We start from the raw sequence: 26,006 nt of genomic DNA on the forward strand, positions 1-26,006 counted from the left end.
CATAAAATGGGCTGATGTTAAACATACTATCCCCTTTGCATAGCAAGCTGTCCAGTCTTGGAAACTGCATGCTGCCATGCTGGCACATCATTCCCTAGGAGGCTCAATACACTTCACTGAGTCTGGTAAAGTCAAGTAATGAACTGTTGATTGCAATTTAAGGAAATAAATAAAATATCACATGCTATATTTCATATGTTTTGCAACCAGATACCCCTAAACTTGCCTTCAGTGTCTGAGGAGAACTCACACACCATTTCTTTTCAGTCCATTTTTATATTTTGACTAAGCCATGCCATAGGAATTTTTATTAAAATTCTATGCTATGCACACTGAAAAACTGAAAGAAATTATATTACTGAATCACAAGAAACTAGACTATACCCCTAGAGAACTTCCCTGGGTTAACTTCCTCACTCATGACAATTTTCCCCCTTCACCTCTACAGCAAGTCCATAGGAGGGCTTATCACAAACAAATTAGGAAATTAAATCCTTTGGAAATTCACTGCCTGCATTAATCCTGCAAGCATTACATATTAAAAAAGAAGTTATGTTCAAAGGGTACTATGTCTGTATCTATGACTAGCATTTCCAGGAAAAATAAGAGCTTAAGGAAGAAAGCACTTGAAATCACCTTACATATATAAGTGAACACCAAACATATTTTACTAAAATCATAAATCGTAGCTTTGAGTTTGGAGACCCACACACACTTTGAAATTAAAAAGAATTTTAAACAATCTACAGAGCAGGATCTCTGCACCTCTATGATCAGCTTGCCCAAGAGCTACAAGTGAAACTTTGACAGAAAATTATTTTTCTGTAGGACCACAATATGCCCTTTATTTACTTTTCAATTCACTACTCAAAATAACTCAACCACAATGAAAAGTAATGTCAAGCTGACAAAAGTACCTAAAAACTCTTCTTTCTATCTAGTAAAAATGCCATTATACTCTAACAGTTAACAGTTGCCTTAAATATAATCCAGAAAATTTAGAAATGTATCTCTTCACATTAAGGTACATACAACAACCCGTCAAAAAAAGGCTTTCATGCACCCAATTAAAAATAATAGTTGATGAAATAAGCTATCAAGTCCAATTGTTGTTACAATTACAGCAATTCTCCGGGTGATCAGTAGATCTATTATCTAGATATTAAGACTCTAGCAAACTCTATGCAAATATTTCATTTAGGTAGCACCTCAGGTATTTGCTCAAATAAATGGAAACATGCACAGATATATAAGTTCAAATGTACACACTCATTTTAATCTGCCCAACATTTATCATCTTATTCTAGAAGCTTTGTTGAAAGGAGTCAGATCATGAACAGAGTATTAGGACCTGGTCTGCACCTCAGCAATTACTTACCACACCATCAGCAGTTCAGGCAAAGATGTCTGTTCACACACTATAAAAACTGACCAGTCATTTAAAATAAATAAGTAAATACATTAATTTTGACAAGCAAAATAAGTGAATACACTTATTTTGACAAATAAAATACATCTTGAATAAAAAAAGCATTTAGCACCATTTTTTTTTTTAATGTATTTGCCTCCACCTGTTTTGGTTTTCGATTCATACAACAATTCCTGCACAGCAATTATTCACATTTTGATCAGAGCAGGTGAATAGGTTGTTTACTAATTTGAATTAGCAGCATATTTAATTAAAATTTAAAGTTTTCCTTTGTTAAGAACTCTTAAGTAAGTAGGTCACACTTCCTTAGAGCTAAGTCCTGAAAAGCTGTTGAACAACAAACGTAAAGTACCAAAGATACAGATCAACACTGGTATTAGCAGAGCTTCAACTGTTCCGAACCACATACTACTACTACTACTCACTCCAGGAAAAAATGTTCCATATCCCATTAGAATATGGACTTTTATTTCTCATGGTGATTTATGTGGAAAGCAATTCCTTTAAAACCAATTTTTTTTTCTCAGTCTGTACAGAGAACATATTTTAGCTTCTGTTAGACAAATACAGTCTGATGCAAACCATGCTTACAGGTTTTTTTCTTGAATACAGTTGTAACACCTATTTGAAACTTTGGCTATAAATAGTACCAGAGGCAAATATATTATGAACCAAAACTTGACTTCAGCTGCATGCAAATTGAAGACCACTGGAAGTTTCCCCCAAGAAGTTCTGCTGTATCACAGCAATAGCATTTAAAGATGGAAGAACAGAATGCGTGGAGAAGGAGGAAGGCTTTGTGGGGGAACACTCAGAAATGAAAGGGCTAGAATCCTGTCTAATTTTATCAATATGCCCAGCCAGAAAAGGCCTCAAAGGACAATTAGGACTGCTACAAAAATACCACTTTGTCACTTAGGACAAGCATTTTTAAGGGTCAATTTCAGAAAAGCTCTGCAGTTTCCTTTAATAATTACTAGGTATTAATCATAATAAATTTACACACAGCCAGCTGAGACTCTGGTTTTGTAACTACCTAAATCAACTTGGTTGATGCCCAAAAACGGATTAGCTATTTCTTCTACCAGTCCCCTCCATACATTTTTGTCCCCAACTAGTTGGAGTACCCGGTTAACAATATCATTGAAAGCTACTTCTTGTTATTTGGTTAGTTTTCTGATCCAGCTTATCATGTGACCAGATAAACGCTCATTCCAGCAGAAATGGATGTTGAAAAGGCATGGAAACAGGCAGAAATACCACCCCTCTGAACCCACTGTCTGCATCTAGGTCTGTATAAAGCAAATACAAAAATTCCATTTAAAGCCTAGAGAGGGGCAAAGGTCTTACAACAGCTCTTTGAAACCCCTGCAAGAGAACACATGCTCCTCCAATTCCTCTGCTGTCATAGCCGTATCACATCACTGCCTTAGGGTCCCCACAGCAAACACGTGTTACTTGCACCTTAAACAGCACAGCTCACTGTCATTCTTCCACAAGATTGTGAAGAGTAGTAAAATAATGAACAGCAATGTACAATCAAATATCCATATTTTAAACTCTTTAAATATTAGCTCACTCTATCTTGACACAGCAGGCAAGAAGACATCAAGTTACAAATTAACAGTGTCTCATGGAAAGTTCTTAAAAGGTAAAGGACTTTTAGAAGTTAATTCAAAGTCTTTTGCTAAGATAAGCAAAGGCACTAAAAAAAGAAAACCATATAGTTTTACAAACCTAGTCTAATTTAAAAGCAGTAATGCTGAGATAAGATAGATGAACTCTGAAAGAAAACAACAGAAACCAATGAGATAACACCATCTGTTGGAGAGAAGAAATGCAAGGGTGACTGCACAAAAGACAGAAGTGTTTTTTTCTTTTTTCCTTTCCTCAATTTCTGGCACAAAAGGCATACAGAAAAGTGTCTTCTTAATGGCTGCAAAACTGGTCCCAATCTGACTGCCATGCTCCACATGACACCTCTTTTTTCTTAGAGCCCTACAGAGCAATAATTCTCACTTCAATCTCCAGTTTTAGTGCAATATGTCGAGAATAAAAAACCGGGAAATTGTAGTTTGTTATAAGATACATCAGGAATAAAAGGTTATTACAAACAGATTAGTCCAGGGTGGAAATGACACAGGCTAAGCAGGAGGCATGGATAATCTGGGTAAGTGCCATGGAAAAATAAATATCATGATTGAACTAGGCAAATGGAAGCAGTTCAAATTGGCTTCCTCCAATTCACTGCAGAACATGTGATGCCCACATGTCCATTTCCAACAAACTCCACCATACAGAAACAAAGACCAATACTGTGAAGTGTTGAAAAACACATCTAGCACCAGCTTCTTCCATGCCACAACAATGTGTATTACTGCAGCTGCCTGATAAGCATGAAAGAAAAGCATTTGGGCTTTTTTAGCCTTTTTATTTCCTTGCCTTTTATAAGAGAGCTACCAGCATTTATTTGAAGCACACAAACCTGTCAGTTATTGCTCACCTTGCAAAGAAGAAAAAATCTAATAAAACACACGTTGCCATTCTGCAGTTGGTCTAAAAGGCTCAAAAGCAATAACTCCCCTCAGGTCATTTCCTCTGTCCACGACATGCTCCTACAACTTCTCTGGCCCAGTTCTAGGAGGTTAACTTTTCAGAACATCAGTTGCTTTAACCAACTCCATGAGAGGCCACAATAATGTTAGTGTTTTTTTAACAGAAAGGTCAGGGACTCCTGGCAACTGACAGGATGTCTCTAACAGCAGCATAAAAATCTCAGCCTTGCAGGAATAACTGATCACATCATTGCATGAACATGAGGAAAAATTTTAGTAAGGGTGGCCTAGAGAAGGACCTCAAAGAGAGCCCTGCTTAAGTTTAAAGACTAGCTTAATGGCAAAGTGTTATTAATCTATTTGTTATTAAAGCCAAATACCAGCAGCAGAAGGATCATATGAAAACTATGCAGCTTAACGGATGTTCCATCAAAAACAATTCTTACAAGAGAATTTGAGATCATGGTTTAATTAGTAAAGACAGAGGATATTTCACAAGCATGTTACCAGTTTTTAGAAAGAGCAAAATCACAAATGTTACAGTAAAACAGTCCATTCTCTGTGCTCTCATCACAGATTATAAATAGCGAATTTAGAAACACTAAGGATAGATATCACATGCAGAGGAGTGACTGAACAAAACAGTTAATGGTTTGAATTAAGTTTTGTCTGGGTTAGGACATAAATATTTTATCACTACAGGACAGCATACACGCTGGAGTCAATGGGGACATGGGAATTCAGCTGTTAAAACATCACTGCAGCTTCAGAGGAAGAGATTGAGTCTTGACCTAGAACCACAATGAAGTCCCCTTTAATTAGCTCCACTATAAATTGCTAACTGCTCATAACAGCAGAGCAATCAAAGGCAGATGCAGAGACTGTTAGCCACATTAACCCAGGGTGCTGCACAGTCCACTGCAATCAACATGCTTTTAGCCCTGCTAGATGGGTTAAATTATTTAGGTTTGATATTAGGAATTTTTTTTTTTTAATCAGCAAATTCCTTGCTATTTCTAGTGGCTGTATCACCATGTTTTAGGGCAACCTTGAGGACATCTCTATTTCTCTCTCCTTTACAACTACCTGAAAATACTCCTTCTTTTAAAAAAAACATTAAAAATACACAGAAGTTTCACTTTTTGTCATTAGCAAAAGCAGAAAAGGACTCTGACATTGAGTATGTGAGACAGTCCATAATTCTTAGGTGAATAAAGCATTAAAACTACTGAGCTGGCAACTGCTCTTGACCTTTGAGCCTCAAACCAAGTGTGACAACTACAGCTCCTGTTGAACTCAAGTTTGCAGCAGTAACAAGTGAAATAAATCTTAAGCTGTGCCAAGGGAACTATAGGTTGGATATTAGGAAAAAGTTTTTTACAGAAAGAGTGATAAAGTACTGGAACGGCCAGCCCAGGGAGGTGGTGGAGTTGCCATTCCTGGATGTGTTTAAAAAAAGACTGGATGTGGCACTCAGTGCCATGGTTTAGTTGAGGTGTAAGGGCATGGGTTGGACTCGATGATCCTGAAGGTCTCTTCCAACCCAGTCATTCTGTGTGAAATAGCATGGATGACACAGCCAAATACACTATGACAGCAATACTTAACCAGAAAAAACCTGCTTCTTCTTTCCCCTCCCACCTGAAATTCCATTTTGCACGCCCCCACTACTTCTTTCCCATACGAAAGTAGTACAAATCTTTGTAGAAGTCAGAGTGTGGTTAAGCAGAGGAAGCTATGCTTGTTTGCATGGAATCTGCTATTTCCTCTCTGCCAAAACACTTGTTTAAAGAAGTCATGTAATATTTCTATTAAGCTGTAAATGCAGTTGACAAGGAAATGGCCTACTGGCAGTGCATTACCTTTGTGGCAGTGCCAACCAGCCTACAGCAAAACAGTGTGCATGGTAATTTCACTATGCATTCCCAGGCAACAAAATTGTGCCTTACATAAATACCACAGAACTCCAGCAACATCTAGGAAAAGCAATGAAAATTTGCCCAAGCTTTCATGCTTGCCTGTATCAATTCTGTGTCATAACTAAAACAAAGCATCTACATATGGCCAAAAGTCCTGTGAAGCTGTATCATATGACACCAGAAAAACTATTGCAACTTAAATCTGTGTATTTCTTGTTAACCACTGTAACAACTCACTAATAAAAATTAAGAAAAACTGGAGGTATCAAATATACAAAAGAGTACTAACTACATACAAACCCTTAAAAACCATAACGTAATTTATTAACAAGAACACATGTTGTATGTAATCCAGAATTGTGTTACATTACATTGGCCTTTGATAGCATTCACTTGATTGCAAGAATTAAACAGATCCACGAGCTTTCAAACACAATGACCTTTGATTTATAAGCAGCTATTGTCATGCATATAAAAATCCTCTCTGATAATGTAGTCCTCACCTTTCAACAGCTGGTACAACTAGATACAATGATGTTACTCAGATGTAATTAAGGCGTTTTTGTTAGAAGTATAACCAAAAATCCCAGCATGATCAAGTGTAGCTAATTTGTCACCAATCATTCTTCAAAATATTTTTACAGCTTATTTCATCCTAAATTCCCATCAAAATCCAGCTCCAGAGATACTTATTTTGTTCTCAGCTTTCACCTGAGTATTTTTCGTTTGAATTGTAATTTTAAAACAGTTAATTACATGGAAGAAAAATATGCAGGAAAACTATTAAAACTTTGCTTCCAAGATTATGTAATGTTTCTAAATGAAAATCACTCACTAGCTTTAACAGAAATCTCAGGAAACATCTCTCATCCAAAGAGCACACACAACCAAAAATCAAGAACCCCACAAACAAAAATAGCACTAAATACACTTGAATTCAGATGTGCATCACCTTACAGTAATTGTATATGAACAGCACCTTCTCTTTCTATAGTGTGGTTTCTTTATATTAAGTTCTGACACATGAGGCACCAGCAAAATAAAACTGAATAAAATAATTTAGTATACATGACAATTTTGTGGCAAATTGCTAAGATTTTTCTGGAGAAAGGTATGCTTTAAGCAACATAAAGTGCCTTCTTAATTCAAAATGGGGTTTAAACAATTAAAGAATGGAGCATTTATTGATGCTCAGTGCAATTGGCACAGCTGTTCTATAGCTCATTACAAAATAATGGCAGCATGACTAACAGCATCAAGTTATCCCTAGATACACATTGTTCCCCATTAGCCTCTCCAAGTAATTCCTTTGTAATTGCTACTCCTCATAAAGCAACTAATGCTATTTATATTTTGCAAAAAGTAAACTCATTCATTAAGAGACTTTAGGAGTCACTAATAAATAAAAGCTGTCAGGTGTAACTAATAATAATAATATTAGCACTGGTCCCATAGGACAGTTTGGAATTCTTCCTTAGGTCACCTTTATTTCAAAACTGCCTTTCAAAAGCAGACTGACTCTTGGTGATACAAATCTCCCAAGTGCAGTATTAAACAGATTCCATATATCACCCCAAAGCCAATTAACAGCATCCTGCTGCAGCTCCCTCTCAAGTGGAGATACAGGCATTCTGAAACCTTACAGAAATCTGTTAAAACACAGGCAAACTGAAGTCAAGAGAAAGCAATACAGAAAGTAAAAACTGTTAGTATTAAAATCTCTATTCATAAACATACAGCTTTATGATTTCACTATTAGGGGGTTTTGAATGTTTTGTGGGTTTGAGGGTTGGTTTTTTTTAATACAACAAATAAAAAATGCCACCAACACACTTACCCTCATTGGGTGAATATCAGCATATGGAGGCTTTCCTTCAGCCATTTCTATTGAAGTTATACCAAGGGACCAGATGTCTGCCACACAGTTATAGCCAATCTCTTGTATGACTTCAGGAGCCATCCAAAATGGAGTTCCGATAACAGTATTACGTTTTGCCATGGTATCCTGTAATCATATTATTTATGAAATTAAACCAGAGATGCTTATTTTCAGATTATTTTTATAACAATTCTATATCCACTCAAAGGTCAAATGGTAGTGACTTCCAATTAATACCAAACAGATTCAGCCCATCAGCCTACAGAGCCCAAAGAGGTGACAATAAACCTCATACTAAAATTTAAAGGGCACTTGATACACTGGGCTATAAAAACAAACAACTAAAAACTAAATAGCCCTGCAGCACATTAAATACTCACCATGATAAAGAATGTTAGTTCTGCCACTACCCTAGTGGCAGCGACACTGCTCAGACACAAAACTCAAGGCAGAAGACAAAGGTGAAAGAATAAGGTTGGGAGCACTATAGCATTTTAAAATTATCTTCCCACAGTTACTTACTGTTAACTGGCCAGCCACCCCAAAATCAGCTAATTTTGCATGTCCCTCAGTGTTAAGAAGGATGTTTCCAGCTTTTATATCTCTATGTATTTTTCTCATAAAGTGCAAGTATTCAAGTCCTTTAAGAGTAGATTTCAAAATAGTTGCAATTTCATCTTCTGTTAGCTGCAAGAAAACATAAAACCACTTTCAGGTATATACATAATGTCCATATATTTGACTTATTTAAATCATGACCATTTCATAGTGATTACTGTAAGGAGCACAATGCTTGACTTTTTTTTTTAACAGACCAGAAAAACTTCCGTTTTAAAGCCAAAAAACCCAAATAAAAAATAAATTATTAAATGCCAACTTATAGAGAAAAAAGATATTGTGTAGACTTGGCAGGCCAAAATGCTTCTCTTAACTCTAATATAGTGCAGAGTCACATGCCATCACAAATGCTACAATAAATTGCAAGTCAGCTGGCAAAAAGATGACAGACATTTCAGTATGAAAGAAAACACAACAGAGTGAAAAAACTGAGACATATTTTGTATTATTGCTTCATAAATAACACAAACTCTTGAGTAAGTCATCAGCTAGCAGTTATCTTCATCACTTTAGATCAACAAAATAGGAACACATAACACTTGTTCAGGAACACATAAGCTCCTGAACAAGTGTTACCAGAGAAACAGCAAGAGTCTCTTTTTTAGGTACCAGACCCCCTTGAGAACACTTCTCAGGTTTTCATCAGCATTTGTTCTTGAATAAAAGCACAAACACGCACATATATATAACTCATTCCATGTGATGCAACTGCTCAAGGAAATACAAAAACTATTCATACAACTGAAATGCCAAGTAATTACAGTACACTGATGCTTCAATAGAAGAACTAAAATGAACCTTACACATTCTCAAAAACGCAAGAAACTAGAAAAGTGAAGATGAATACTCTGATTTGGCTGCAATGCTGGGTTGCATTTTTCCCCTCTTTCCTCTACTTTTCCAATCCTACACAGAAAATAAATTAAGCACTAGCAATTCCTTCCAGTTTCAGTTCTGAAAGTGTTGGTAGACATCTACACCTTCCTCCAAAAAGCAGACACCACCAAAAGCCCATAAGAAACAAAAAAATCCATTCGTGATCACTCTAAGCCAAAAGAATGAATCAACAAAAAGGAAAAAAATATTAGTCAGCAAGATTATCAGCACCTGAGCTGCTCACAAGTTTTAATTATTTAACAAACAGAACCACTTCCCTGTTGCAGCTTCTATCCAGTCTCACAAAACCTAGGTGTGGAGCCCAAGGGCACAGCTACACATTTATTTAAAGAGCAGTCCCAAGCTCCAGTCCCTCCCTTCCCTGCAACGTACAGCAGTAATTCACAGTGTCTCAGCCCTTCTTCCACTGAACAACTATAACAGACAGATTCTAGTTGAAAACAAACCTGTCTGCCAAATTATTTTTCCAACAAAACAGTTCCTGGATTCAACTCATGGCATAGTAAAGAAGAACAAAGCAGAGTAGCTGCTGCTCAAATTGGCATTGCTTTCAAAAGAGTGATTGTGCTGATATACCTCAACAGTTCCAGAGACTTTTATAAACTTTTCCCTGTGGGAGCAGAGGATGAAATTGATGGTGGTATATTAGCTCCAAGCCAAGCAGTTACCGCCTCTGCTGTGCATTATGCATTCCTTGCCCACCATTTATCTCTGAGATCTTTCAGTGTTTCTATTCAGCAGCACACTGCTCAAAGCCTTTATTTGTGCTACTTTATGCTGACTGCTATGCTGCTTCAAAGGCCTGCATGCCAGAAGAACTGAAAACCCTCTTACACACAGTTCAAAAAAGACAACTTTCCTGGCATTGTGCCATGGGAGTAAAACCACCTGCTTGATCTGGAGTCAAGCAAGAAGAGACTTTAAATCAACTGTAAGATAAACTTAAGTATGGTCAAAAAGATATTTGGAGAAAGAAACAATCCTCATTATGTGAGCTAAAAATTCTATGGTGAATCTCTAAAACTGTGATTATTGGCAGACTCACACTTCAGGCAATTTAAACCCTTGCTATTAAACACTGTATCTTGAATGGTTTAAGACATGCTAAGTGTAACACTTGCTGCCCAAACTTTATCAAATCCACCCAATTTCAGAAACAATACAATGTCCTGAATCTCCAAAGCCTTCCATGCAGCTAATCCTGAACATGCAACAGAAAATGACCCTGAGTACTGACAAACGTAGCAAGATAGGCATACAACTTCCCTCCCACTTTCATCTAGAAACAAGTATTATGAAAAATGGTGCTTAGAGAATATGGCAGAGATCACTCTTCAATATGTTGTGCTTCTAAAGAGGTAAACACCTAGCTATAGTTCTTGAAAAATTAACCACATATAGATCTTTGGATCATCAGCTCTAGATGGAAAAGTCTGCATGGGAAAGTCCAGCTCTCAAAAGGAGAGGCTAATGGAAGACTGAAACCAAAAGCAGGCAAATAAACTATGGAGGGAGAGAATCCAGCAAACCAAAAGAGAATGCTGGAGTACTGCAGCCTGATGCACTACCTGGGGACCCTCAGCAAAGCAAAGCTCTACCATGGCTAAATATTACATAAGAACAAAGCATTTACACATCCAAATACACAAAGTGGTCAAAAAAGCCCAGAGAAGTGAATACCACCCCAAGAAGCACACAGAGAGCACAAGTCATGTTTATCACAAACAGCAGTAACACGAAAGCGCAGGAAAAAAGGAAGAGCAGATTTATGCTGTTCCAAGACACATCAATTCCAGCTCCAGACATCCTAGACTTATCTACTTGTGCTTCATATAACCATCATCTATATAACACAATGCAGTCACTAAAATCACTTCTGCTTATATTGTTGCTGAACATGGGCAAGTATGTGCACAATAATACTCAGACAAAATGTTTGGCTTTAATACCTAATATTATTTAGAAGGATGCAATGAGTTTCCAGCCTTACACAAGAAGCAAAGAAAGTACACTCACCTTCTCTAGACAAAATTACCTTTTCAGAAAACAATGCACTGCCATATTGAACTTTACCATACAATCACCACAAAAAAAAAATTATTAAAAAAAAAGATTTCAAAATCATTAATTTCATTATTTTTGTGCCATTTAAACTTTTTGCAGAACACATATCATCTATGCATAACAGTGAAAGCACATAAATTACAAAGTTCTCCACAGGTATACTTCTAAAGACAGAAACACTATTTAGCTATGCAGTATTGCAGCTGAGCTATACTGCATAGTTAAATGCAGTACACCTTTTCTTCCCTTATTGGATGCACTAAGCATTGTTTTAAAAGTTTCATTATGTTGTTCCTGCAGACCAGAACCATCTTGTGCAGAGGTTTTTGCGCACATTAATGGTATTTAAGTATTTTGTACACTGCCTGTCAAAAAGCAAATAGTATCCTGGGCTGCATGAGATAAAGTTGCCAGGAGGTGCAGGAAGGTGAGTGATCCTTCCCTTCTGCTCCACAATTGCTGATGCCACCCCTGGAGTGCTGGGTCCACTTCTGGCCTCCTCAGTATGAGAGACATGGACACACCACAGAGACTTAACAAAGATGACCAAGGGACTGGAACATCTCTCCCAGGAGGAGAAACTGACACTGGGACTGTTTAGCCTGGAGAAGATAAAGCTCGGGGGAATTTTTTTAATGCATGCAAATAACTGAAGGGAAGGTGCAAAAAGGATGAAGTCAGGCTCTTTTCACCTTTCACTGGTGCCCAGTGACAGGAACAGAGGCAATGGACACATTCTCAAACACAGGAGGTTCCCTCAAAACAGCAGAAGACTTTTTACTGTCAGTGTGACTAAGCACTGGAACAGGTTACCCAGGGAAGTTGTGGAGTCTCCCTCCTTGAAAACCATGCAGAAATGGCCCTGGGCAGACAACTCTAGATGGCCTTTCTTTAGCAGGCTGGTTGGGCCAGATGACCTCCAGAGGTACATTCCAACATCAACCATTCAATGATTCTGTATTAATATAATTTACAAGTCCATACAACAAAATTAGGTGCATTTTACACCAATTTGAATAAATCACGGGTGATTTGTTTTAGGTGACTTGTCTATATTTAAAGTTTGAATATCATCCCAAAATAAACAAAATCCAAAATATATCACTACGAAAGAATAAGTAAGTTAGTTAACTGTCTGAACAAAAGGCAAGTGTGTGTTCCTAAGGAGGTAAAATCACTAGCTTTAGTTCTTGAAAAATTAGCAGCTGAGGTCCCTGCTGACTGAAAGCTAGGGAGCGTTATTCCAGTTTACAAAAAGGGCATGAGGGAAGGCCTAGGAATCTATGTGTATGTTAGTCTGATCTCAGTTTCTACAAAACTGATGGAGAGCATCATACTAGGTACTACTGAAAGGCTTCCAAAGAACAATGAGATCATCAGGCACTGTCAACATGGGTTCACAAAGAGAAAGTCCTGTTTAATTTGATACCTTTCTATGATAAGGTCACCCACCCACTGGTTTTTATTTAAGTAAGGCTTATGATACCTCATGGCATCCTTCTGCAAGATTAGTGGATACGCAGCGAGCTGGAGGCCGAAAGGCAGGGCTCAAAGCATTGTAGTAAATGGAGTTACATCAGGCTGTTGACCTGTCACCAGTGCTGTACCCTCAATTCTAGGGCTAGTTTTGTTCAGTACTTTTATCAATAATCTGGATGCAGGAATTGAATGCACCATTAGTAAAGTTTGCTGAGGATACCAAAGTGGGAGATGCTGTTTGAATGAAAAGCCTTGCAGAGGGATTTGGACAGAATGAGGCACAGGGCAGTGATGAACAGGATGAAACCAAACAAGTCTGAATGACAGATTCTACATCTGGGACGGGTATCACAGGGACAAGCATAAATTGGGAGAGTAGTGGCTCAAGAGCAGCCCTACAGGAGGGATCTGTCTGTGCTGGTCAGCAGCAGGCTCAGCAGGAGCCAACAATGCATCCTTGCAGCCCAGAGGACAAACCCCTTCTTGGGGTGCATCAGACTCAGCATCCTCAGCTGCTCACAGAGGTGACTGTCCTGCTGTACAGCCTTGGTGCAGCCTTGCCTTGAGCTCTGTGTGCTGCTCTGGGCCCCATAGCTGAAGAATGAGAGTAAAGGATGAGAATGTGTCCAGAGGAGGGGAAATACTGATTTTTTTTTTTTTTTTTAACATGACAAAAAATAACATAGAGTTCTTCTTTACAGCATAGAGACTAGCTGACACACAAACTAATGCAAACCTGATGGAATTTTGGGAAATAAGTGGAGGACACTTTTATGGAATTTGGGGAAATAAATGGAGGACACTTTTATAGCCTACCAATTGTTGGAAGTAACAAGGGACCAAAGTACATAAAAACAGATCCAAAGATCCTACAGCTATTCATTTATTCACAAAACCACAAATAAACTCTTAAAATCCACATCAAAATGCTTCCTAATTATGACTCCTCCCTTTTTTACTCTAAATCAGAATCTATCCTCACAAGCATGGTTAAAAGTCACTGTCCAGGTAGTGTAGTGCCTGTGTCCTTACAAGCAACTTCCAACATACAAACAGTTGAGTACAGAACCAGACCATAACATGCTTTGTCACAGCACACAACTTGCCATCTACTCAATACCCAGTACTCTCTAGTTCTAGAAGTAGTTTGATGTTGACATTCATGCAACGCCATTGATAATCATGACACAGAACAATTAAAAGAAACAAAACTATTTCATATTAATATAAAACTATGTTCCGGACAATGTTGCCATCCTGATCTAGATGTATGGTTCTGACACTCTTCTATTCCTGATCAGTCTGTATGGGCAGTACTTTTCCTGTAAACAAGTTGGTCTATTTTATTCTGAAATTTTCCATGCATAGCATCGTTCTTCCATCAGCACAGCTCTATACCTTGCACCTTAGTATAATCTCACAGTCATAATCTTTCTGCTTCGTTTCTGAGTTCTGTTCATGTCAAGATCCTCACTTAAAACCTTGTGGAACATTTATCCGTTTGGTATCTTAGGCTAGTTCTAATCCTGTATGATGTCCCTTTGAAAGGTTGGTGCTACCCTCTAAATAAGAGTCAGCCATGGAACAGCTTCTAACCCTTCACCATCAAAGCCACATGCAGATTATATATTAAAAGAATGTGAACGATAAAGGTGAACAACTCTACAGCCTACATAAAATACATTACACATTAAGCCAATCTTAAAAATCAAAATCTGGAACAAAGCAGCATATTCTAGTGTTCCACATCTATTAGGAGACTATAAGAGACATCTAATTCACATATTTATATCTAACTGGATACAGATGCCACACACAAGGGAGACTGAGGGCTGCCTTTATCCAGTCCATCACACACCACCTAATCCATGCAGCTGTTGGGACAGCTCATCCACAGGTTCTCCTGCACACATTCTCCTTCCTGAGGCCCCTCTAAAGTGGTCTGGGTCAGCTCAATTGTTTAACTGACTAAGTCCATTCCCAGCTGCTCTTTTTACACTAATACATGCACATTAAATCTGATACTTCCAGGAAGTATCAGATTACTTCACCTAAACACTCTGATTAGATTGAACACATTGGGTAGGTCCACTCTTATGGCAAATAAAGAAGCCATTCTTCCACCAGAAGCTATGAAGCTCGAACATTTCACATCCTATCACCATCACACACCTCTCCTATTTTTCATTTACATGAAGGCAAGGCTGGACTAAGAAAAAACCTGAGATCAGGAGAGAAGGGCAAATAAGCAGGGAAGAAGAGATGACAGTTCCCACAATACCCTTCCTGTTTGTAGTATTTCTCATCTAACTTAGGAAGTAGGCAGAAATCTTCAGAGAGAAAAGGAGTTGTTCAAGTTACAGCTCTAGCCTGAAGCCAATCCTAGATTTTAATTCCCACTACCTGTTAAAAACTACACTGTCCTGAAATTGCTTTCCTTGAGCCTCCCTTTCAGGGCAAAGATTGAGCAACTAGACTCTTTTTGAGCAGATGTATATGCTATGAATAAAGATAGTGCTCCTCAAACAAAATCACAGCCTCTGTCTTGGAGTAAAGCACCAAATCATGGCATTACTTAGGACAACAAGGTTTGGTCTAAGTCTGCCAGATAACCTTCACCTAATCCTATATTATCTAAGGAGACACCTCAATATTACAGTAATGGACAGAGTAAGAACTCACTACTATAAGACCCAAGCTGCACATAAAATCATACAGAAAATATGCTGCAACAAATATAACAACAAATATTCACTGTACAGGTGATGATCGGAGTTACTATTTTTTAAGATAAATAACATAACTTTTAAAAAGTTATGTTTTAAAAAAAGTAACATAACTTTCATAATATTTCTTGAATACAATATACAAGAGACCTCATCTTTTCTTTCCGTTAAATTAGCATTTTTATACTGGATTATTAAAGATAATGCTAACCCATCAGTCTTCTATATGTAGTTTGAAAATTACTACAGCCTAGCAGCAGCATAATACTATCTAAAACATACCTAGCAGCTCATAGGAAAAACTACTGCAGGAAATCTCTTGCTTAACACTAGCTAACACTAATACGTAGACACAGGCAGATCAAGAACTGATCAGAATATGGAAATCAGATTCTACAGCCCTCCATTAAAAAGTCCCAGCTTCCTATAAGATATCTACAGAATACTGAACCAGATGTTGAGCACAACCTTAGAAGTAAAGCAGAAAAGAACAGAACCCCTTTAGCACTGCACTAAGTGCAGATTTTAACTATGATTCAGTAGCACATGCTTTGGCATGCCAACACACAGCTGTGATCAGCACCAGTGTAGTTACTTTGGTTGTACAAAGTCCTCTTCTGACAAGTATAAGGTCAAGAACTGCACTGGAAGTCCCTAACACAGGTCTGCTAAAACAATACAACTGTATGCCTCTCTAAGAGGAAGCACTTATCTGAGTTGCCACTGTTTAAAACCAACTTTACCATCATAGGGAATGCATTTGCTAACAGATCACTTGGCTCACAAGCTACCCACCTGCTCATACCACCCCCACTGGGTCTGACCGCATCACCAAGAGAGACCCTATGCAATCTTATAAGCCAACAAAGAGCTGGCTGAGCATAAAGGGCAACCTCCTGTAAGTATGAAAACAGGCAAGTAAATACAGCAGGAGGCCATCTTGAACAAACTAAGAACTCATAACTGAGCTAAAGTGCAGAAAATAAGACATGCAAAGCACAAAAACAGATTACTAAAGATAAATAAAGAAGCACTGCCTGGATAGTAAAGAGTTGAATCTCAAAGGCCAAGAATAGGGTGGACTTGAATCTGGAGAGCAAAACAGAAGACAGCAATTAGATTGTATAGGGAGAAGGAAGTGGCAGAAGTGGCGGAAGGACGATAAATAAGAAAGACTTTGTGTTGAGTGGTCAATCTGTTGACAAGCTATGGAGAAATCTCTCAAACATGTTCCTTGCATCAGTCTTTAATAGGGTTTCTCTGACTCTCGGTTGTCTCTGCCTAGTAGCAAAATGGAACAAGTTAAGAATTACTCTAATAAATTGGACAAATACAAGTCCATGAGAACAGATAAGATACATCCAAAGGTGTCAAGGAGCTGGCTAATGCCAACTCAAGGCTATCTCTTATCAACTTTAAAAGGTTATAGCAATCAGTGTGTCCCTTGCAATACCATTATCTTCAAAATGGGCAAGAAGAACGACCTGAGGAACTACAGGCTGATGAGCGCATTCTCAGACCCCAAGATATTATGGGGCAAATCCACAGAGAAGCTAACTTTGTATGTGTTTTTAGAGACACAAACGATAAAATAGTGACTGGAAAAAGCCAGCATAAGTTAACCAGAAAGAAATGACACTAAATTAACCTGGTCACTTTCTTATAAGGATGAAGAGAAAGCTGAGGATGTCATTTCATCTCACTTTAGCAAGGCTGTTGGCAGCATCCAATATATATTTTTAAGTAAATCTGGGGAATTGTGGAGAAGATGCAGAGGAACAACCAGCTGAACTGCCAAGCTCAGCAGCGGTTTAACATGTAACCAAGAGCCAGCTATAAGCAATGTTCTCAGAGACTGATCATAGGGTGAATACTCCCCACATCATGATCAACAACCTGAACAACGAGGAAGAACACACCCCATCGTGGTTTGTGGATGACATGAAACAAGGTGGAAAAAGCCAATACACTAACAGACACAGCAGAGCTGTAGAGGGCCATGTGGAGGGATCTCAACAAGCTGGAAGAATTAGCTTGACAACAAATACAGCAGTTCAACAACGGCAGAGTCCCACCCAGGAGAGAACCACCCCATGCCATGACCAGTACTGACTGAGAATCCATGTGACAGGGAACATTCCTCCACAAAAGGCTCTGGGTGGCTCCAGAAGACAAGTTGCACATCAGTCAGCAACATCAGCAATACACCCTAACCGTAGGCTGGCCTTCAGTAGGAAAGCACAGTCAGGTCAAGTGAAAATCCCCCTCTATTTAGCATTTGTGAACACAAATCTGGAGCATAGTGCCCTGTTCCAGGCTGCCATAAAAGAAAGGCTGACAAATTGGAGAGTCCAGCTAGAACTGGACTAGAGGGGCTAGAACAAACCAAAACAATCCTCACTGAGCATACAAGAATAAAAGTTCACAGGGCTGGAGAAAGAGACTCCACTTTTTTTGTTGAGTCTCCCACTTTTCAGGTTGTTAAATCTGATCTGAAAAAGGTCCTAAACACTAACTGGATTATTCCAAATCAGTGGCACACTGTTCACCTCTTTCCTTACCACCTCTAAAATAAACATCCACATTCAAAACAGCAGCCTTTCTTTTACCTGCAGTTTTTCTACATTTCATCCACTTCCTCACCACAATAATATATAGCAACAAACCCATCTAAACTTTCAAGACTCTTTTATTGTAAAATAAAATAGACATGGAAGACCATAATGAAACTTGGCTCAACTCCTTGAATGGAGACAAATTTTATTGCCCAGATTATACCTTTATATGCAGAGAGATTGACTCAAACTGGAAACACATTAAAAATTCAGCTGATATTTCTGTCTCTCCAAGGCAAAAAATGATGGGGTTCTTTTGAGAGGAAAGAGCAGTGTGGGGAGGCAAAAAGGTGAAACTTCCACCCCTTATTACAACAGGAATAAGATTTTGTGTGTTTTGTGACTCAAGCTACATACAGGGTACCAGTAGATGACTGATTAAACATTCATTTAAACAGCTAACTTTTATTGCAAGATTTTATTAAAAATTTCTTCATATTCTATGTTTACACGGTCATTTCATTGTTTGAGCAACTTAAAACTGGCACTAACTGAAAATTATTTACAAGAGTGAAAAAAAGCTGCTGCTTTTATTGAGTAATTCTAACAATTTTTTAAATGAAAAATCATTAGCAGCTCAGTTTGAAAAATGAATGACTGAGTTCAAACCACAGATGCAACTTCTGCTATTCTCCCAGAAGTTCCACAGATTTGTTTTCTGAAACATGGGTAAGGAGGAGATCTGTTGACTGTTCAACTAACCAGTCTTTTCAGATCAGAAAAAAATGTAAAAATCCCATCTGCTCCTCAACATACCATAGTCTCTCTCATCTTTTAGCAGTGACCTGACTGCAAAGAGATCAGTAGCAAATATAAACATTGTGAAACCCAGCAAATACAACCATTAGAACTCAAGTAGTATTTTGTAAGCTTTCTTCCAAGAACTACACTTTTTAAACAGAAAGTGAATTATATGATAATGAGTATTTTAGTATTACATGGCTAGTTTTAAGACAGCCCTCAAAATGAACTCCAACATTTTATGCACCTGTAGGAAATCAAAGAAATATAGAAATCATCCAGGAATCAAATTCTTAGAACTGACTTATAGATGTTCATGGCACAAGCTAATAACAGTACTTCTTTTAATGGGAAGAAGAAGGTCAGATAAAGTTTGGGGAGAGATAATTCTGTCTTCAGAGCAATTGTTATAGTATTTTAGAAATAAACACAGGACTTCGGAGGATGTATAATTTATTAGCATATTAGTCCTCATTGAGTGAGCATGATCTACTAACACTGTAGAAAAAAGGGAAGAGAGTACAGTTAGTGTACCCCAAAGCACATTTACCAGAGGACACTGCATGGCCAGTCTTTGTTTTGAAACTTCCCTATTTCTGAATGCTTTTGGTCAACTGTAGTTGCATGTAATACATACACAGTTATTTTGGAAATTGATGAATACCAGTGTAGTTCAAGCTTCCTTTTCTTTTATAAAAATTAGCCAACACACAACTTGCATCTTATTTCTGACATACAAAGATTTTTCAGCTCAGGGAAAAAAAGTAATCTTCATGAGCAAATTTCCAAGCAGATAAACACAGTTTAATGCAAGGTTGAAAGAAAGGTCTATCATTCTGAGAGTCAGACAGTACAATCCATTTTTTAAGGAACTTATAATGCTACTCTGAAGAACTAAGGAAAAATAATTCCCAGCATTTATATAACAGCCAATAATTCAGAGCCATAGTAAGAATTTTATTAGACAAGGACTGGATAATCTCAGCATTGCATTGCAGAAGCTAGTATAAGCTACCCTGCTTTGTAAGATTAAATGCAGAATAAGGCAATAAGACATTTGTGATCAAGTTCTTTTCTCCTTTTCCTCAACCTGCAGAGAAAAGTAATTTAAGAATGTTGGCCTAAAGCTCAGCCTCTGAAGAGCAACACAGCTGATTAGCCCACTGGGTCAATACATCACCTGAAAGGCCCACTGACCTGAACATGGTCAGCAGCAAAGCCAGGATGGACCTGCCCATGGACACCAAGATGAGATAAGCAAGTGAGCCAGTGCAGAAGGAATTTCAGTCTTTGTGTATGGACTGCCTGGGTACTAATTAATCCAGTGGGTTCAACTGAGGAAGATAGCTGCTTTACAGCTAATAATCACATGAACTTTAGTGAAGCAAAGGCCTACAAATTGGAAATAATTTAACTGTGAAATTACTGAGAAACCGGACTGCTTAAAACTGCAAAACAACATCCTTAGGAGCAAAATGCCTTTAGCCCAGATAACAAAAGATCCATTTACATAAAGAGAAAGCAAATCCAGCAGGACATTTAAATACAGCATCCAGAGATTTGGATACACTATTCACTTGAATTAGTGGAGCTTAAACACACAGAAAAAAGTAATTTGCTAAGAAAACATGGCAGAAGCTAAGAGTACATGAGGCATTATATATGTAACTGATAAACTGGCATGTAAAGGAAATCATTTTAGATATGAAATGCACAATCTCTGGGCCCAACTGCACAGTACCTGAGCAACTATCCATTCCTACACTTGTTATTTACAATACTGACCCAAATAAGACAATTTTGTCTGATAAACTTACAACATAGCCACTACCTGGTATGTTTCAGTTGAATTTGGTCCCCAAAGAATGAGGATTATAATGACTTAGTTAATCATGATCACTGGATGAGCAAATGCACCCTCAATAATCATTAGAGAGACAAGGTTGGTTGTGTGTAAATATTCTCCCCTATGTTAAGGGCAGCCAGTGGGTGTTGCTTCACACTGTAATTATCTCATCTATTGACACTGAAAGTCAGTCTCAGACATGTTCTTCCTTCCCTTTCCACACTGCTCATTCCTTGCATCAGATCAAGCCACTGTGCTGCCACAGTAAGTCCAGAGTTAGCTCATGAGGGGGTGGGGAGGACAGAACAGAGAGGAAGTTCCCCCATCATATCCTCAAGCTTATCGAAGATCACCCTGCAGCCACAGACAATCACTGCATCTGAGGCATGGAAAAGGCAGGAGGAACACATCAGTCAGGTTGGAAGACAGCAGCAGAACTGCCCTTCCAGGCAGCAACCCACAGTCTGAATGCATAAGATACACGTACCTCCCAAACTAGTCTCTGAGAAAAGCAGACAAAACTAGATCTGAGCTTTGCTGCCCAGGACTGATGAACACCACACCCTGGACGAGCTAACAAACACCATGGATTTGCTGAAGTGCTGATGATCTGCCTGGCACATTAGAAGACTCCAGGCAGAATTGCGGGGGTCCACTTAACTTCAAATTAATGGCTCAGGCCTCTTAGACAAGAACCTCCTCTCGCTAAGCTGAAAACCTCTCCATATGAATGGGCTCCAAACAGTCACTCAAAATTACCCTAACTTTGGATTCTGTTTTCCTTGGCTTTGGTCCACTAGAACAGTGGAAAAAAGCCCAGTGTTATTCACTTTCTAGACAAACACAATTTTTGAAAAACAAAACCACAAAAACAGAAGATGATCAATAAATTCTTAGTTTTAGAGACAAGTAACAAAGGCAAATACATATTAACATTTCCTCCCCAAACAGGAGGAGAAATCTACCTTCTCCTATGTCTTGACTTAATAATGATCCTGGAATCATTTTGATTGGAAGAGCCCTTTAAGATGAAGTTCAAATGATAATCCTAATGGCCATTGCACTAAAGGGTTCTTACTTCTACTTTCCCTATTTCTTTTCCTTAAATATGAAGAAGTGGGAAATAAACTTTTCTTTGGCCCAGCCACAGTCTTCATTTGACAATTTAAGAAAGTTGCAGAATACATAACTCTATGTGTCTGACTGTATTCAGTAAATATTCTGATTAAATAAGAAACAACTCTCTCTATGTTTGCAAGTGAATATATTTATTTTCTTATCACAAAACAATTTTTTGTTTCCATTTAATGAATAAATAAATAAATAAAATGTAAGGTCATCAACAGAATGCAAAAGTACTTTAAGCAGCTTCATTCCAGTAATAGTCACAAGCTTCTCATCACACACAGTCTGAGTGATCAGGCCACTGTTCCACAAAGAGCAACAGCATTCAAACACATCCAAAGCCTCTGCCTAAACCTTCCAAAACTTGTAAGACAGAGGCACAGCAAGGGAGAAATTGAGGAATTTGCTTTGCTTATTTTTTGTTATAGGTACTAGAACATTCCTTATTCTACACCAGGATGAAAATTCTGTCCAGCCTGGTAGCCTGCCTGAATATAAGTACACGCCAAGTAAACTGTGATAGTTTCCTGCTTCGCCTTCCCAGAGATCTGAAGCACATGGATTTCCTGCTCCAGTCATTACCCATTTGAGTGCACAGTTATTTTTTCCTGGTCTTACTTAGCTGCATTTTGAAAATCAACTCACAGCACCTACAAGAACTTCTGTAACTACACAGTGACCCTCATCATCATGTGCAAAGAAAAAATCTTTGCTTTGCATCTACTGTGACAAGTGATCTCTTGTTTTATAATAAACAGTAAGATACCCATATTTTACTTTTTTGGTGCAACACATGGTTTTCAAAACCTTTGACCATGTCTCTCCCTCCAGGTACCTCTTCTCATCACAGAAATATCCAAACACACCTGGCTGCCTGCTTCTAGAGAAGTAGTCTTTGCTTCTGACCACCCTTGTTACCTTCTTTAAGTTCCATAGTTCTCCTGTGTCCTTGGTACCACTGCAACCTCTGAAAACCACTTTACTTATTCAACTATTTCTAAAAGTTAAGCTCAAGCACTCATGAACCTGAATATAAAGACTTTGCCTTCCTCACCAAGCCAAATGTATTTCTTCACATTTAGTTGTGCTTATTTTCTCAGTACCACAAAGCCTTTCAAGTCTTTGCCAGTTTCCACCGCTAGGAATACAACTTCTCTCACCAGTATTTCTATCCTCTTTCTGAAGCAGGATAGTACAGACCCATGTAGTAGGCCAAAACACCCTCTTTCTTACATTTTAAACAATTACACATCTGTGACAGAACTTCCCATTTACTCCAGATTACAGCTGTATTTGCTTGAAGAGCCTCTGGTGTGGAAGTCTGTACATAAACCTTTCAGCACATCCAACCAACTGTACATCAGCCAGCATTAACTGTGTCTTTACCAACTCCTTCACAGAACTCTACTACTAGCCATACACTCCATGACTTGCCTTTACAAAAGCTTCGTCATTGGTATCCATGCATTTACTGATTATTCCGTGTCTTAAAACAGAATCCATGCTATTTAATCATATGGACCTTAGCAGTACAAGACATAGTTTGTCTGATCATCACTAAGCATTTGCTTCAAGACTCCAATATCCCTTCCCCTCAAATCTTTAATTAATCTACCATGTCAATATCCTACAACAGATACAAGGAAAACTAGATAGCCTAATTTTATATAAGCACACACACATTCATATGCATATCTTTTTTAAAATAAAAATTCAAGCACTTTCTATCAACACACAAACAAGTTTGCTCCTTTTTTTTTTCTTAAATTCTGTTTTAAATGGGTTATGGTTTGTTCTGCTTTTTTAAATTCTGAACTAGCTTGTGCCATTTCTTACTGGAGCTACTGATCCTTGGATAATATACAAAAGCAAGAACACCAGTTTTGAAGATTGCAGAACTCCAGCAATCTCACATTGATTTTGGCTTTTCCCCATCACTTCAACATCACAGCAGCCCCAAAACAAGCCACCTTTTCCAAAGGAGCTCCCTCTAGTCTCGACATCACCTCCACTTCCTAAAAAACCTGATTCCATTTTCTTTATGTCTTGTTTTCTAATCATTGCTTTTCTCTCCTTTACTTTCCCCCCTCTGCTCCCAAGTAAAGTGTTAAAGAACATCTCAAGGAGTGTTTACAAAATGTGAAGCCCAGCAAGAAGTGTCACCTCAGAGTACCTGCTGGTAAAAAGAATACCTCATGTTACAGCCCATTACTGAAAACAAAGGACTCAGAGGAATTCAAGGCTGCTTGAGAGCTACAACAAAACACTTTTTAGAGAAGCTGCTTCTTACATAGAACAAACAATACCTGCTTCCTACAGGCGTCCTCTATATTACTGCTGTTATAAGTCCATGAAGACACTTCCATACAACCCTCATTTTGGTTCCCTCTCACATTCCTTAGCTGGCATCTCTTCCCCTTCTCCTTCCTTGAGTAATACCAGTTACTTCTCATGCTCCCTAATTACTGAGTGAGAGCAAGACAATTTTACACCTGTTTCCAAACTAAGCAGCTACTAAGTGGCTGCTGACAGACTGTAAGGTGGAAGGGGTAGGGGAAAGAAGACACAGTTTTGCCTTCTATAAAGCAGTAATTTTCAATAAACTCCCAAGATCTTTGTCTTTCAAAATGCATTTGCTTCTGCTGGTGACCACTCCACAGAGGAATGCACAATGACAGTCACTAACTGCATGAGCTTGTTTCCTGGGAACCAAGGCATAGAGGGGCCCCTTGGCATCAGCAAAAATCTTGTCTTGTAACTCCAGCTTTGATTCTGGCTTCCAAACTTAATTCACAAGTTGATTTTATGAACTGCTATATATATTTAAAAAAAACCAAAACAACTCACCGTTTTATTACGTAGTCTAATTATGTCTGAAACAGAGCCAGCTCCACAATATTCCATAACAATCCATAGATCTGTGTTCTTAAAGTAGCTGCCATAGTACTTGACAACATAAGGACTAAATGGAAAAAAAAGTTAAATAAATAGATGAATTCTTAGTAGAAGGAAAAAAAAATCACCAGCACACCTGTTGTTAAAAACTACTGTTTGACACAGCTAAAGAGAAGGTGCAACCAAACACATTTTAAATCTGTAATTAGCTTAACCAATGCCTTTTTAGAGTAAATTATGATTTCTTAATAAAATTATAAAGGCACTACTATGTAAGTTTTCCGCAATCTTCAAATACAGAGTTTTCCCAAAAAAGTTTTCCCAAATTTTTTCATCAGTCATCTGATAACAAGCTTTGTTTTTCCCTCCTCTAAGGCCTCTCTTGAATGCTTCTCTTCTTAGAAAGACTGCCTTGTTTTCTTCTCTCCAGAGCAAAGTCACACGGAAACTCAACCATGTTTTCCCAGTTTTGCAAGAATGAATTTATTTCAAGCACAGAACTAGACTTTCTTACTAAAGAGAATCTAGTGCTGGTTTGAAACCTGCTGGATTTGCAAAGGCTTTTCATACTGAAGCATCTCATAAGAAGTGATAGTATTGTCACAAGCAGAAGGTATTGCTTTGCTACTCATCAGTTTGTCATTTGACGTAATGCTTCCTTGGAGTCACTTGCACGAGAAAGGCAGAAACAGATGTGGTAAACATAAAAAGGATCATCCTTCATAAGTTATTAGATGGTGTATTTAGGGAAATAAAAGACTGAAGGTTTGGGGTGGGGTTTTTGGCAGGAACTGAAACAAAGAAGGCTACAGTTCGATGGTCATCTATCACCCACAAAGTCAGGAAGTGAGATACTGAGATTTCAGACAGTGGATTCTCATCAGAACACCTACATTATGCAGTACAATCAAACCCCAGTTTCTTTTGGAGCAAGGAACTGTATTTCAGGATCACTTCTGGCAGCAACATTCTTCATAGAGACAACCAGTACAAGAAGAGAGGACCTATGGTTGCCTCCTGCAACATGATATCTTTACAAAAAGACAGGTCAACACTATCAAAAAACTATTTCATTTAAGAGCAACTATTAGCACTAAATGAATTTGCCTTTTCAGAACAAAAGGTGGGTCAGTCTCCTCCTAACTAGTCCAAATGTCTACCATTTCCAAGCATGACATATTGATTTTGCTCCTTATAAATTCATAAAGTGAGTAAGGC

General features: G+C 38.2%; 1 protein-coding gene across 2 annotated transcripts in view; it reads right to left on the bottom strand.

Moving 5' to 3' along the window:
• The window catches only part of STK3 (serine/threonine kinase 3), a 141,419-nt gene that overhangs the window by 95,699 nt on the left and 19,714 nt on the right, over positions 1–26,006 (bottom strand). For both annotated transcript variants that reach the window (XM_059864430.1, XM_059864440.1), the window contains exons 4-6: positions 24,741–24,855; positions 8,305–8,469; positions 7,741–7,908 (exon numbers count right to left, since the gene is read on the bottom strand). In XM_059864430.1, coding sequence (XP_059720413.1) covers positions 7,741–7,908; positions 8,305–8,469; positions 24,741–24,855 — 448 coding nt within the window. The remainder of the gene's footprint in view (positions 1–7,740; positions 7,909–8,304; positions 8,470–24,740; positions 24,856–26,006) is intronic.

Source organism: Haemorhous mexicanus, chromosome 1 (genome assembly GCF_027477595.1).
Source record: "Haemorhous mexicanus isolate bHaeMex1 chromosome 1, bHaeMex1.pri, whole genome shotgun sequence".
Classification (NCBI taxonomy): Eukaryota; Metazoa; Chordata; class Aves; order Passeriformes; family Fringillidae; genus Haemorhous; species Haemorhous mexicanus.